Source organism: Dichomitus squalens, assembly GCF_000275845.1.
Source record: "Dichomitus squalens LYAD-421 SS1 unplaced genomic scaffold DICSQscaffold_14, whole genome shotgun sequence".
NCBI classification, from domain to species: Eukaryota; Fungi; Basidiomycota; class Agaricomycetes; order Polyporales; family Polyporaceae; genus Dichomitus; species Dichomitus squalens.
In genome coordinates, this window is record NW_006766896.1 from 328,734 (window position 1) to 343,450 (window position 14,717).

Consider the following 14,717-nt stretch of genomic DNA (forward strand, 5'->3'; position numbering starts at 1 on the left):
AACTGTTCCTCCGACTCAGACTCCTCTTGCTGGCTAGAAACTGCAGCTCGTTTGTCATATACAGCTAGTTCTCTCGTCGGCCTTCATATCCAAGTCGAGTTCCGTTCCCTATGAGTTGATTTTTGATCTATCCGTCGGCAAGCTCTTTGTCGGTTCGCAGCTCAGATATGGCGTATTATGGGGTAGTAGGTCATTTAAATTCAAGGACAGGGATGAGTATGCAATAGTCTCATCAGCCCTTATTGTACCTCCTCGCGGCCACGATGCGTTTGGCCTATCCGAGAGCCATGGCCTGCCGTCAGACGCACACTCGGACATGCCGGAGATCTCACGTGCTAACTTTTGACCGGCGGTCATGACCGGGTCACACAGTGACCGGTCATCCGTCGTCTAAAAGTCATGACCGTTGACTTGACCCGTAACAACGCTGCTTTGCCCGGCGCCGGCTTCTGGTCCTTCAAATTGCCTGGTTTCTGCTGTCTCCCCTGGTCCATTCCTGTCTCTCCTGCTCTGGAACTTCTCCGAGTCACACATGATCACTATAAGAGCGCGATGGCACCTACCTATCTGAGGTCTTTCTGCTGCAGCCTGTGGTTCGCCTACCATCCCGCACACGTCCCCCGTCATAGCAGGTCATCGCATGGTATGCCGTCAGTATGCTTGTGGAGAAGGGCATCAACAAGGAAGATCTGTGGTGATTGGACATAAAGCTTGCATTAGTGCGCCATTATGTTGCTTCTCTCCAAGTGAGTAGTAAAGTGCGAACGACGATGACATATACCTTTTCTGACCCCCAGACTGGCTCCTTGCGTCGCTTACGCTCCTCGATGGAACGCGACTAGCGTTTGAGCTCTGCGCTCACCGGTGTTGGTCTCATGAAGGTCGATATGCGCAGCATATATCACCCACCCGGAGCAGCTCTTCTACCTTTGACCCTGCCGCTCAAAAAATGTCCTCTTTGAGCCACAGCATATGCATCCATCGATGCCTACGCTGACAAGGTTGGTATGAGCATGTATTCCGTCCATAGGCAGCAAAATCGCCAACCGAGGTCTCATCGGACAGGGCTTCTTTCCGCGCACCACGAGCAACAACTATCGCGACATTCCAGGCGGCATCCGGTACGTCGGCGCACCCGTCTTCCTCACTTACTCTTACATTCTGGATGATTGACAAGACGTGGTGGCAGATGCCGTGTTGGATCGGAGTTAAGCTTCGGGGCCGCCATGGGGCGGAGATGCGAGGATGCTCATGTTGCGCTCTGCTGGTATGTTCTCAGCTGCAGCTGCTAGCGAACAGGACGTTTTTGCGCTCTACGCCGACAATAGGCTCACGATTGACCCCTTGACGGCGGAGCGGGCATGCTGACGTGTCCCCTCAGATGACGTGAGCTGGAGCCGCACTAGCACAGGCTGAACGGCGAGGCCTCCCGACGTCTCTCCCTCTGCCGCCTCTTCGTACCTCCGGGAGAACATATAGCAACTGCTGTGCTCGCCTGAGGGAACTGGGCTCAGAATCTGAAACATGGTCAGATTCGCATCTCGTACAAGGCCTCTCCGCTCTTTTTCCTCTACGTCTCTGGTACCTATCGCCCCAGGTCTCAGCTTCTCTCCCTGCATCCAAGTCAAAGCACATACGGATCCGGGCGCGTGCTCCCTGCACATATGCAAGCTCGTCTCGCTTCACTGCGTCAGCTGCTGTCGTGCAAAACCACTGGCAGCAGGTCGCGGACTGCGTCGGGTTTTCCAAGCGTCTCCAGTTGGACACCGAGAAGAGCCCTGATTGGGAGGCCATCGTACCCCTCCTACACGTCGGTCTTAGGGCCACCTCTCTTTCATCGGGCGTATCTCTCCTCCTGGGCAGATCGACGGTTGCATCGCGCGAGGTTGGACCCGCTGGACGCGCCGTCGCTGCCTCCTAGGGCACCAATCTTCTAGCTTAGCTGTCACGCTGGGGACAAAACTGCCCTCAATCTCGTCCAGACGAACTAGCTATAGTACTGAACACTCCCCTTCCCCCAACGAGTATCATATGCCTGTTCTTGCGCCCCGGCATGATAGAAGCAGATGCGCTCTACACTAAAGTTCCAGGACGACATTACTCTGGAGCGGTTGTGATCCGACGTCGCCAGAAAATCGTCTCTCTGCTCGTGGCACGGCGGAACGTTAAATCGATTTCTGGCCTTTTTATTATGAGAGTGTTGTCGGTGGTGGTTTTATACGATAAGCTGCTTGAAGGCGGATCAGACTGATCTGCCGCATTTGTTGGTACACACAATTCTATGTCTGCCTCGAACCCATTCAGTGACGAGTGGACCAAAGAACACGATATGACTGAATCGAGTTTGCTGTTCATAGCTGCGAATGCTATTCAACGTCTCGTCCCACTAGACATGGTGCCACAATACGTATAAATAGCTTTGGATCGATTTCGAGACTCAGGAGCGAATAAATACAATCTCGAGGTCAACGAGCAGGCGGTACGCGGTGCATCTCACTTCTACGTAGATACCACAGGTCCTTTGTCCTTTCCTCAACCCCACCAGTCGTTGAGCCAGACTACTCCCTCGATGCCGGAGTGGGCTCGTCAGCGCGCTCCTCATCATCACCATCACCATAGTCCTCCTTGAGGTAATCTTCGGCGGAAATAGATGCTCCGAGTGACCCAACGACCCGTTCGAATACCAGAGAACGATCGAGGTGCAGCGACGAAATCTGTGAGGACGGTATGGAGCCAACGGCCCGGAGGCTTGCTGACTGTAGGTGGAGCAGGAAGCGTGACACGAGGATGGCAGATAACCTGCGTGGACGGATGTACAGGCGAAGAGTCAGAAGGAATGGGTTTGGGTGACAGATGCATAGGCAAACATACGGGGTTGTGAAGTGCGAAACTACACTCGGGTATGAAGATTGAGACCCGTCTACGGTGGTCTGTAATATCCAAGGTCGCCTGTTACACTGGTTGAGTGCGAGTGTGCGAATTAACCGAGAGCATTGTGAAAGCAAGACGTAGGGAATTGAGCACGGCGAGGACGCTAAGTGACGAGGGAGTAAGATATGATATGCGGCAGAACTGCGTCGCTCACAGAAAATAGACTGTTCCTGCGTGGTATTGCATTAGCTTTCTACGCCTCGACCAGCCCTAGTATTACTCAATACACACCATCCGTCAGCAGCGCGCTAGATATTGAGTGCTTCAGCACACTCGCACGGCGAGTCGGGAATTGGAGACCTAATGTGTGCCATATGGCACCTATGGCGAGGGCGTCTGCTGCAATCAGGCACGACCGAGAGATGATCGTGACTAAAGTAGCCCGTAAGGTCGAGCGTTTGGTGTCAACTTTGATTGCACCTTACACCTAGGTAGGTACGTTGAGCTTCAACGAATAGTCCCAATCGACACCCTCGAGAAAAATCACTTTTTGGTGAGCCCGATGGACACTCGGTCAATCTCTGCATCCAAAGGGAAGGATGTTCTCCCCGGTCAATCCAAACCCGAAGGTAGCCTGTTGATGAAGCAGTGTTCAACTGGTAGCAATGAACGCGCAGTGATCCAATCTCACAAATTAACTGCGAGAGGCACCAAGGATAGGACAGCAGCGATAGCACACAAAGTCAAACTCCTCCTGAGTGCATAGACACGTATCGCTGTGAAGGCTAGAGATTCACACTATCGAGATGTGCTCGTAGATATATGTGGATATAGAATGCGCACCTTCCAGGATCATGAAAAGTAAGTATGCAACAGCGGTATCACCTCTGGTAGACAGAGCACAACTGCTTGGAAAACGACCGATTGTGGTACTTCGGGGAGGTTCCATTGAATTGTCTCACCTCTGGAGAAGTCCAGATATATGAGTTCAGTTGATCCCAGCAAGAGCGGAGTAGTGCATACCTTTTCTGACATGTCCAATCCAGTTGCAAGGTCCCAAACCAAACAGAGCGCGGTCATGTACTTGTTCAGCCAGAACAAGATGGCTGCCCCTGTGATCTTTCGTCCCCAGAAACACCGTATTTCTTCCGCGGTCGTGACCATTGAATCGAAGAAGAATACCGCTGCAGAACAGATCGGTGAGTCAGTCAGCGTTGACTGTCCAGGGCATCCCGGTGGTATGCTGCAGCTCAGTGGGATCCGCACCTGCTGCTGCGACACCGCAGTAGGTTGTTGTCATGCTACGGGGTCCAGAAATTCATAGTGAGTGCTCGTAGTACCAGGCTGAAGAAGAGGACAAGGCACATACTAGCTGGAGTATTCGGCACCAAGCTGGCCAAACTGTGAAGAAGCCATAATCTCTACAGGGAGCCTGGGTTCGACGCGACGTCTGTGGGGTGTCTCCTGGAATGCTGAGGATGAGCCCAGTCGGTGATCCCAGCGTAGGGCGCGATGCCTATGAGAGAGTGCGACAGGGAGTGAGTTTGAAGGGAGTAGGACTGAACCGTATATATTCACCACAGCGTAAGCATGACAGACGTCATCTGCGGTAGAGAAACCTGCAGGGAAGGCGAGACAGTTTCGTAGCGCGTTGCATGCACGATCTTACCGTACGTACGCATACAGATGGGCGTGCGAGTTTCTGACATGTGGCTTGCGCGGTGTCCAGAGATATGATGTGTCCAGAAGGACAATGTAGCGGTGGCGCACTTCAACAGATGCACTGGAGAGTACATAGAGGCAAATACACATCGTCATACACGCACGGTAGGATAGAGCCTTGGCCACAGAGCTTACGGGTAAGGCAGTGGCGAGACAGCTACGGTGTCCTCGCGAATCACACTAGGCATCATGAGTACTGAGAGGGGCAACCGCAGAAAACCACGGAAGCCAGCGCACGCGAGCAACGCCGGTGGCGTACGGTGGCGTAGATTTTTCACGCAGTAACGTTCTATGAAAGATGCAAGCGACGATGGCACGGAACGTTTGGTCGGTCTCCGTCACCTCCTTTTCGTATTTCCCTTCGTCACGCTCACTGCACGCAAAATCGGTTCCGAGGAGAATCAACCATCTGGGGACGCGTCAGCACTCTAGGGTAGAGACAGTATCGCGCTAGAGACAAGCGAGATACGAGGTGTACCTTCTGATAAAAACTCCTCCACACATCCTGGTCACTGACGATCTGGATCGGGCCCTTGAGTGTGTCATACACATCGATAATCAGCAGTCGCTACGGAATGCTCGCAGTTCGAGAACAAAGCATACATAGACGTCTTTTGGTTCTCGATCCGACAACACTCCGAGTCGTTGCTAAGACATGATAACTGTCAAATGGTCGTCTTCATCTGGGCCGTCAGCCTGTATCGCCTTGCAGAGAGATGTGTATTCTTCTCCTCCCACCTTCAGGGGCGCCGCCTGCGCGTCGCTCGCGGCGGGTGTGCCTTCCTCTGAGTGACCGACGTCGTTAGAGCCTTCGCCGCGGCGTCGAGCTTCTCGCGTTCTTGGCGCTTGGTTGTGCCCAAAAAAGGGAGGAATCTCAAGTCAACGAGCGAGCGAGAGAAGAGACATATCCCACTGCACAACGCTCTTCTCCCATTCCTCCTTCGCCTTCTAGAAGAGCTCTTCAGCAAGCACATGCAGCTCCGAGATGCATGGCAGACGGCACCGGCGGCACTTTCTGCGCACGACCGCCGCACCGAGCAACCACAACCTCAAGCGTCTCCCTGTGCTCCGTTCCTCAAGAGATTCACTATTGAGTGCCACCCTCTGATAGCGTTCGCGCCGCCTGATAAGGCTATCAGCTGATCCTTCGATTTTGATCCTAACTCTACTCCGCCAATGCCGCTTGTTGACGCCGGAGTACGGGGAGCCGAGCCGCCGAAGGCAGTACATAGAGGTGGCGGAGAAGCACGCGAAAAGGGGGATGATGACAGTGGAGAGTGCGGCAGAAAACGCTCCGGACATAGTGGCGGAGACGAGCAAGTTGAAGGTCTACCATCTGGGCGTCGTGTTCGAAGCCCTGTAGGGAAGTGAGGGCCTGTAGTGATCTCTTCCCCGCCTTCGTCGCTTGTGCTGTGCCGAGCAAGGTCCAACACCAAAGTGAATCCAGGAGCAGTCGCAAGCTCGGAGACGTCCACTCTCCAGTCAAGAGTCCTCGCGCTCAAACTGTTTGTCTGGAGGGACCCACGGACTGAGTGTGCGAAAGGTCGGTATAGGAAGGCAGATCGGAGGCGAGAGATGTTGTCGACTTGACCCTAGCGTCCATGGGTGCTGCCGCCGTAGTAGATGACAAGGCTTCAGAGAGGCATGACGTCCATCGAGAGAAGCTGGGGAACCGGGCGCGGGGAAGAGCGATGGGAGATCGGCAGCCTTAGATGCGCAGACAGAGGTACCGTCGATAGGGAGCGGGGTGCTCGCAATGGGGAGGGTGGTCGAGAGGAGAATTGGGAGAACGCACTCAAGGAGATTCACATGAACATTCCAAGGACTGAGCTATCAACAGGGGTCCGAGTCGTTCGCACGCAGGCACTAGTGCTGCACGGAGTCCTGCGCGTCAGCCATTGAGCATGAAAGGAAGACGGGTTTGAGATACCCACTCGAGTATCCGCAGGGTGTTTGTGCTGCCATGCTTGGAGGGCTGCCCGCAGGCTTGAGCCCTGCAGCGCGAGGATGGTGGCGTGCAGAGAGTCGCGGCGTCTCGAGTCGAGTCGCGCAAGTTGTCGCCCGGCACGGGGACACGGGCCGGGGCCTCGTGCGCATAGGTCCCCGTCATCCTCAATTACGCCATTAATTATGTACGCTCTGGGTGTCAGCAAGACGTGGTTGCGGAACCCGTGCTTGATTGGTGTCGAGATATGGGCGGAGAGGCGAGGATGTTCGTGTTGCACTCTGCGGGTGCGTTCTCAGCTTCAGCTGCTAGCGAACAGGGCGTTTTGCGCTCTACGTCGACGATAGGCTCACGATTGCTAACTTGACGGTGGAGCGGGACGGCTGGAGGACACCGTCCCCCCAGAAGACGTGGCGCCGGTGTCGTACTAGCACGTGCTGGAACGACTTTACTTCCCTCCGCTATATCCTCACAACTCGCATCTCTCCCACAGCGTGAAGTGCCAGATTTTGGCGGGAGGAGAACAAGCGGAGAATGAGCACATTGCCGCCACGTTCTCCCCACATTGCCGCCACATTCTCCAACAGAGGAGAATGTGCGTCTTTTCCACGAAGACTCCATAGATTGTCCAGACGTTGCCTGCACATTCTCTGCACATTCCCGAGTGTGGAGAATGCGCGATGGATACTACGTAGCACGGCTTATCTGACGTCACTTAGCAAACTTTAATCAATTTGTGAGCACGTGCTCCCCGACCCATTCGCGAGCTCATGCGGGACCGCACATCCACCGCGCAGTAATCGCTTGGGCGTACAATTGCAGGCAATACATATGTTCGCTATATAGACTTACGAAACAGATCTAGAGGGATGCGTGGCCTGTTGTGGTTGAAAGCTAGCGTGCGGTTGAAAGCTAGCGCGCGGCTTGTAGAGGGCCCTCCCTGCTGGCCGCGGGGTTCCTTGTGAGGAATCTCCATATGCATCTCCTTGAAATCGACGTGCAGAGAGAAACCCTAACCGCGTTGAGCCCAATATACATGTTGAACTTCAACCCAAGTCGCCCACATGCCGGGACAAGTGAGGGCTTGCAGGCTTGCGGAGTGTGTCACATGGTCAATGATCCAAGGTGCATGTTGACGATTGCAAGCTCATCAGTAAGTGGTGATTCAGCGCCCAAGATGGGGGAGAGCTTGAAGACATTCAACAGGATGCAGTAGACGTAGCTGAGACATCTGGGAGGCGGCAGTTCCTCAGAAGCAGAGACCAGTGTCGACCAGTTAGTATCCCCAGTGAGGTCCCAGAGGGCCAGAGGCTCCAGCAGAGAGGGAGTGACGTTGTCTGACAGTTGAGGGGACTGAGAGAAAGCCAGTAGAGTAGACGCGTCATGGTTCCCAAGTCCAGAGGAAGCCAGATTGTCATCAAGCTCAGGAGAGGAGACTTGGAACATGGAACCAGGAGACGTCGCCCCGTAGGCTCATGAGCTTGTGCGCCAGTCTTCAGACACGATCGACAACGTCAAGGCAAAGATCATATCTTGCCATCTTGAGGGGTCCGGCAGTAACGACAGTCGCAATCCACCACCAACGGACGCCACCGCCGCCACCAATTGCAACAGCCGCATCAGTAACGAGCTCATCTTCGTGCACGGTCTGCACATATACGCTCTCCGACAATTCGACAGTGCCTATTGGGATCTCTTGCTGGGTCCCTCGTCGACGCGTGGTCCTCTGGCTGGTGGCCTGTGCCGTTGCGATGTCGCATTCATGATGCGCGTTGGTGGCCGCAGTGTGCGCACTGACGATGTCGTAACTCAGGAGCTTTTTTGAGCACTTGCCCTTGCAATAGCATCACTTTGGTGGTTGCCGGTATGGTTTGTTGGGCATGATGCCAGTCTGCAGCTGAGGGATAACAGCAGGCAGCCGGGGTGATAGTACAGCTGGAGGCATACTGGGAGTGGTGACGCTCCATAATGCCACGTCGAAAACTTATCTGACAAGTATCCATGCATTACGAGGCTACCGAATCGAGAACTAGAGAACATGGTGAGAATGTCGAGGCAACATGCATGTAGTCTACGGATTCGCCGTCCTGGAGAACATGGGGGAGAATGTGGAGAGAATGTCATGGGAATCCGCACATTCTCCGCATGTTCTCCCCCGCCAAAATCTGGCCCTTCACGCTGTGTCCCCTTCCGAGATCTCTTCACTCTCAGGGCTCCCCTCGAACCCATCGTGCCAGGTCTTGGCCGCCCTCTACATTCAAGTCGACGCATATCCTGTGCCAGACGCCTGCTAACCGCACAAATCGAAGCTCAACTGACATCGCCGCTGAACCTGCCGTCATGGAACATCACTGTCACCAAATTGTGGACGATACGTCTCCGGGCGCGAGTTCCGAGGTCCGGCTGGACACCGAGAGGAGCGATCATTGGGAGACTAGCGCGCTCCTTCTGCGCAGCTGCCATCGATGCATCGGTCTCAGCCCTACGTCGCTTTCAGAGGGCGAAGGACATCGCACGTATCTCTCGCCATGAGCATGATCAATGGCCGTATCGGGCGAGGTTGAACCCCCTAGACGCGCGGGTACCACCGATCCTCTCGCATAGTTGACCCGCGGGCGACAGAACTGCCCTCAATCTCATCCATGCAGACTAAGTAGAGCTGAGCCTTCCCTTTCCGTGACAAGTATTGCAGGCCTGTTCTCGTGTCCGGGCCGTCGTCGAAGCAGGCGCGCTCTGTCCGGGCTAGCTGGGCCCTGGCAATTCGGGTGCCTTTCAAGCGCCGATGGTAATAGAGCGCGCGAGCACTGGCATATGTCGTCTCGTTCGGCGATCTGACCACCACCAGCAGTTTCCTCTCCGCACGAGATACAAATTACGGAACTAAACGGTGCTGGCGTACGGAACCAACTGTGTATCCCCTCCTAAGGCCTTCCGGGCCCAAGTCTCCTAACGTGCTAGTACGATGTCAATGGTGTGGGAGTACAGACGTTATACTAACGTAAACGGTAGATTGATTTTCTTTGTACACTCTTGCGAAAGTACTCAATGGATCCGGAGCACAATATTGTATATGGTCTGGCTCATAGATAAGTACAAATTTGCCGACATCCAAATCCCACCCTACAGCAGGCTACGAACACTGGCGCGGACATCTTGCTACAACGGTCGGGGCGCGATCGAGATTTCAATTCCTGATCCAGTAGAACTACGATCCTATCGATGTCTGAGTCGAGTTCTCTTCCCTACTACACACGTGGTCACTGTCGACTGAGTCGTCCTCCTGCCCAATGTAATCGTCGCGTGTGATCGAAGCTCCAAGTGATCCAACGACTCGCTCAAATATCAGCGAGTGATCTAGATCCATAGAAGACGCCTGAGAGAAGGCTACAGAGCCAACGGACTGAAGACTCGTAGACTGTAGGTGGAGGAGGAAGCGGGAGACTAGGATGGATGATAGCCTGGGTATTGGGTGGTGCGTGCCGCGCGTTAGAATGTGCTCGAGTAGCCAAATGGCAGATAGACATACAGGATCGTGAAATTGGTAATGACACTGGTAGGCGCGAGCGCCTCGACAGCAAGCTGCAGCCCCAAGAGTGAAGATGAGTTCCAATGCAACTGCAGAGTGTGGGCTTACTGCGAGCAACGTGAAGGCCAGATGAAGAGAGTTCAGCACCGCGAGGATGCTAGATCAACTAAGTATGACACTCCAGCTCAGAGGTACTTTGACTCTGTATGACTTACAGGAAATAAACCGTCCCTGGATGGATCGCGATGAGTATAGGTGTAGGCGTTATAGGAAGTATCAAAGCCAGTGCTCACCATCCACCAACAGGATGCTGGAAAGAGAGCCTTTCACTATATTAAGATAGCGAATGTCATGGCGGCGGGCGAGTGTCGCCCATGTTACGCCAATCGCAATGCAGTCTGCTGCAATCATGCACGACTGCGATATAACGACAACTAATAGGATTGCCGGTTAGAGCCGATTCAATGTTGCTACAGACGTGGGTCATACATCTGGACCGTACAAGTGTGAGTCATGTGAAGGATCTCGTCAGGTTGTCTCAAGTGAGGAGTGACCTTTTCCCAAGATCCAGGGAGACGCTATCGATTATGGTACAACCAATGGGGAATACACTCTTGCCGGTCAGTCCAAATCAGAAATTGGCCTGTCAATGAGTATGTGGGCGCAAGTATGGCGAACACAGGTTATAGAGCAGACTTACAACGTTGACTCCAAAGGGAACTACGGATAAACAGAACACAATCGAGCACAGAAGCCAGCATCTTCTTAGGGCGTAGATGTGCAGTGCTGTGAAAGCTGGGAGGGCAAAAGACTCAATATGTCTGTTGACGCAACATGTGACACCACACTTACCTGCTAAAACTAGCAGAAGAGAATATTCCACAGCAGAATATTCCTCTACCGAGGAAGCGCAGCTATGTGTAGTTGACAATCAATCAAGGTGAGGTAACAAGAGAGCTATGAGTTCAGCTCACCTCTGGTAAAGATACAAGATCAATCATCAGCCTATCAAGTCATGAGAGAGAACAAATGCACCGCATCTGAGTTCGTGAATCCGATTGCGAGGTCCCAGACCCATTCCAATATGGTCAAATACTTGTTCAACCAGAACAAGATCGCTGCGCCAGTCACTTTCCGTCCCCAGAAACACCGTATCTCTTCTCCGGTTGTGATGAGCGAATTATAGAGAAAGGCCACTGCGATACGGACAAATCAGTCATGCAACACCTACCAGAGCGCGCTAGGGTGCATTGCGATTGAATCCGCGTACCTGCTCCGGCGGTGGCACAATATACGATGGCATATTGCGCGACAATTTGGTTCGCCTGCGAGGAAGACATAACGATGGGAGCTACGGCTACGGCAGGGGGGCTGTGGGAGGTTCAAGTTGTCTATGGCAAGTTCTGGGAACTACCAGATATATATACTCGTATTGCGTTGTATAGGTTCCCATAGATGCTTTTGCTCTTCACATCTCAGTCAGTAATGGACCGCTTTCCCTCATGACTGTTTCATCCCACGGCGGCCCGCGGATGAGAACCTAGAGAACGTCATGAGTCTACTGCGCGATCAACGTAGACACGGTAGTGCATTGATAAGTATGAGAAGCACTGATCTTTGGACCCAGAGATCTGTGATCACCTGTTGCACGTAGATCGTCCATGACATTGACATTTCAAGTTGCACTCACTGAGTGATAGAAGGGCTACGAGGACAGACGCGTAAACCAGAAACATTTGTGAGCCAACATCAGCAGAACTGCGGGTTCTCCTGTAGGAGATGTTAGGCAGAAGCATGGGAATGGGCTCTCATAACATCATATGATTACACACACGGTTGAGGTTGCGAAACATTGTCCCGAAGTAGTTGGAATGTACTCACACCCTTTGATAAGATATCAACATCCCCAGACATCGAAACGGCAGCATAGGTCAGTTACATTTTCGTGTCTTTCTGCCTCATGACACTCACTTGGGACTCAAAGTCTGCGCCGACAGCAAGCCGGGAGAGCGACTTGTTGGAGTCAGGCTTGCAATGATATGATATTTACGTTCACATGAAGTCGAGGAGACGTAGCTTGTTCAGACAGGGGCCCAGGACGATGTATGGAGCAAATTGAATCTTGGCATAAGCGACGTCCACATGCGGCAGCTCGAATACTTGGTATACGACGTCTTGGATGGTGTACCAGGGATGACTATTCGTGTGGAGTTTCCATGTTGAGCCTGAGTCTGTGTGATGGATGGTTTTGGGAGCTTGGTATGAGTGGAGCCCTGACAGGGTGCCTCTCGGCATGGAGCGGAATCCGGAGCCATCAGTCTGCCATGCTGCGTCCCGAGCGCGCACGCTGGCGTCACTAGTCACGAACTCTCTTGCTTCGCTTCCGCCAACTCTAGCATCCACATTGAACCCGTTGAGCACGATAGGAGCACCAGTATTCTTCCACATGTCTCCACAGCTGGCTCCTCGCGGGTCCGGTGACCGGTTATCGAGAAAGTCACTCAGCGGACTAGAGGGGTACGTGCTCAAATCTATCGAGGTGGCGGACGCGTAGATGCACATACACATCAGCAAAAAAGCAAAACGGATGGTCAGTGATGACCAGGTTCCGCAATTTTGACCAGATTGGGCAAGGTATGAGAAGTAGATGGTAAACCCGTAGCAAATCTGCCAGATATGGTGTGCAATGGCCAGACCTTGGGGGCGCCTGGACATTGATAGCCATTTCTCGCTGAGCATTCGGACAGCAGATACTGTAGAGGAACTAAGGCCGATAATGTACATTATTGACTGAGCCAATGAACATTCATGGTCAGTACCCGGTGCAAATTCTACCATGCATGACCAAGCTCAAGCTGCGAAACAGTTGTTCAAGAGAATTATCACACGATTCAGTGTCGCGGCGACTAGGCGCGTAGACTCGGGTCGACGTTCAGCGACGATTCCGTAGATGAGCGGCAAGGAGCCGAAAGGAAAAGAGAGAGGTAGAGAGGGATAAACATAGCAAGAAACTCGACGAGGGCAGAGCGGAGGCCAGCACAAGGGCACAAGACCTACGAAAGCTAGTCTTCACGCAGACAGCGACAGACTAGTCCCAATGACCAAGTTATACATTAGCAATCGAAGAGAGATACAACACTATGGTCACTCACCTAGTCCCAATGACCAAGAGGTCGAGATGAGGACTAGGGAGCGCCTAGGGGGGTCCTTATATACTAGAAGGGCTGCTTAGCAACCAAGGACAAGGCGCGAGAGCGAGGCAGTGAAGATGATGAAGGGAGAACAAAGGGCGAGAAAGAAAAGGCAAAGGCATGGCGATCACGGGAACGTAGCATGTGGCTGTGGGAACGTATCTACAATGTCCAAACTGGGATGGGCTAGGAAAGGAAACAGTCCGGAAATGGAAGGTGGGCGTCAAAGGGAAGGGAATGGGCGGCAAAAAGGGGCGTCTGTCCAACGTCCGTGACATTTGGGTTTGTGATTGAATAATCAATAATAGTCGGACGGGAACTACTACTATACATGGAAGATGGGAGACATCGAATCAGATACGCGAGAAAAGGCGGGGTTAGGGTTAGTAGGGCTAGTCACCGACTGTGCAGGAACAAGGGTCATCCGAGACGCAAAGTTACAGGTGCGCAACAATACTAATGTCTATGCAATAATCCGAAAAGTGAGTGAGGCGACGAGGCTTACAGCAAGGGCAAGAGCAAGAAAGAATTAGTATGCGCACATCGTACATACCTATGGGGTGTTTCTGAGATGTCGAAGCCAGGAAGGTGGAACCTAGACATTAGTAGTTGGGGCATTCTTGGCACGACTTACAAACATTAGAGCCCAAGGGGCATGTTGTAGGATTGGCAGGTTGTAGTGGGTGATGAAGGAGGTATGCAGACGCAGTGTCGAGAGGTGGGGGGTTTTGCAAGTGATGGTTCAGGGCAGGGCAGGCAGGCTGACAGGCCGTCGATTGAGTTGAGAGTCTAAAGTACGCGTCATCAATGAGCAAGATTGAAGATTGATCAGTGGAGAGTACACGCAGTAAGAAGGCAGGGTGAAGATTGTGAAGGGAATGGCACCACACCGGGCAGACACCGCACGCCCATGCACCAGGTGTCTTGTTGAACTTGGACTTATCCGGTCCGGACTACACGAGGCTATGCATCTCCTAGCGCTTAGCTGTAGTCGCTTATGTAGTATGTTACCATATTTGGGACTCTCTGCTCATGTACTATAGCTATGTTTCCGGACTCTTCTGATACTGTCTAGGACAATCCGTACTACTCCAGAACGGTCTAGACAGGTCTATGCCTTACTCATCTCTTACTCATCCTATGGTGCGATACGTCGCAATTCTTTCGTCATTGTATTATTCATCGCACTATGGTACATGTGACTCACCACTCTTCGATTAGTCATGGACACTTCTCTGTAGTATATAAGGACTTCAGATTGCGTCCTCCCTCTTCAGTCTTTCCTTACTGACTGAAGAGTGAGTACTTCGTTACCTTTACCTCTAACTTGTAGTTACTTACTTAACCTTTGTAGTCTTGCTTCGACTCTAGGTACAGTTCGTTGCTGCAATATAGTCTTTCCTTACTGACTGAAGATCTTGCTTCGACTCTAGTCGGATCTAATCCTTGTCTTCACAGCCCC

At 52.8% G+C, this 14,717-nt stretch overlaps 1 protein-coding gene across 1 annotated transcript; it reads right to left on the minus strand.

Annotated features, from left to right (window-relative positions):
• Window positions 1-7,642: 7,642 nt before the first annotated feature.
• On the minus strand, window positions 7,643-7,984 carry DICSQDRAFT_170148 (uncharacterized protein; the record flags this gene model as incomplete). Its single annotated transcript, XM_007365772.1, has 1 exon — window positions 7,643-7,984. One exon carries the CDS (start codon window positions 7,982-7,984, stop codon window positions 7,643-7,645), a length of 342 nt encoding a protein of 113 aa, XP_007365834.1.
• Window positions 7,985-14,717: the final 6,733 nt, after the last annotated feature.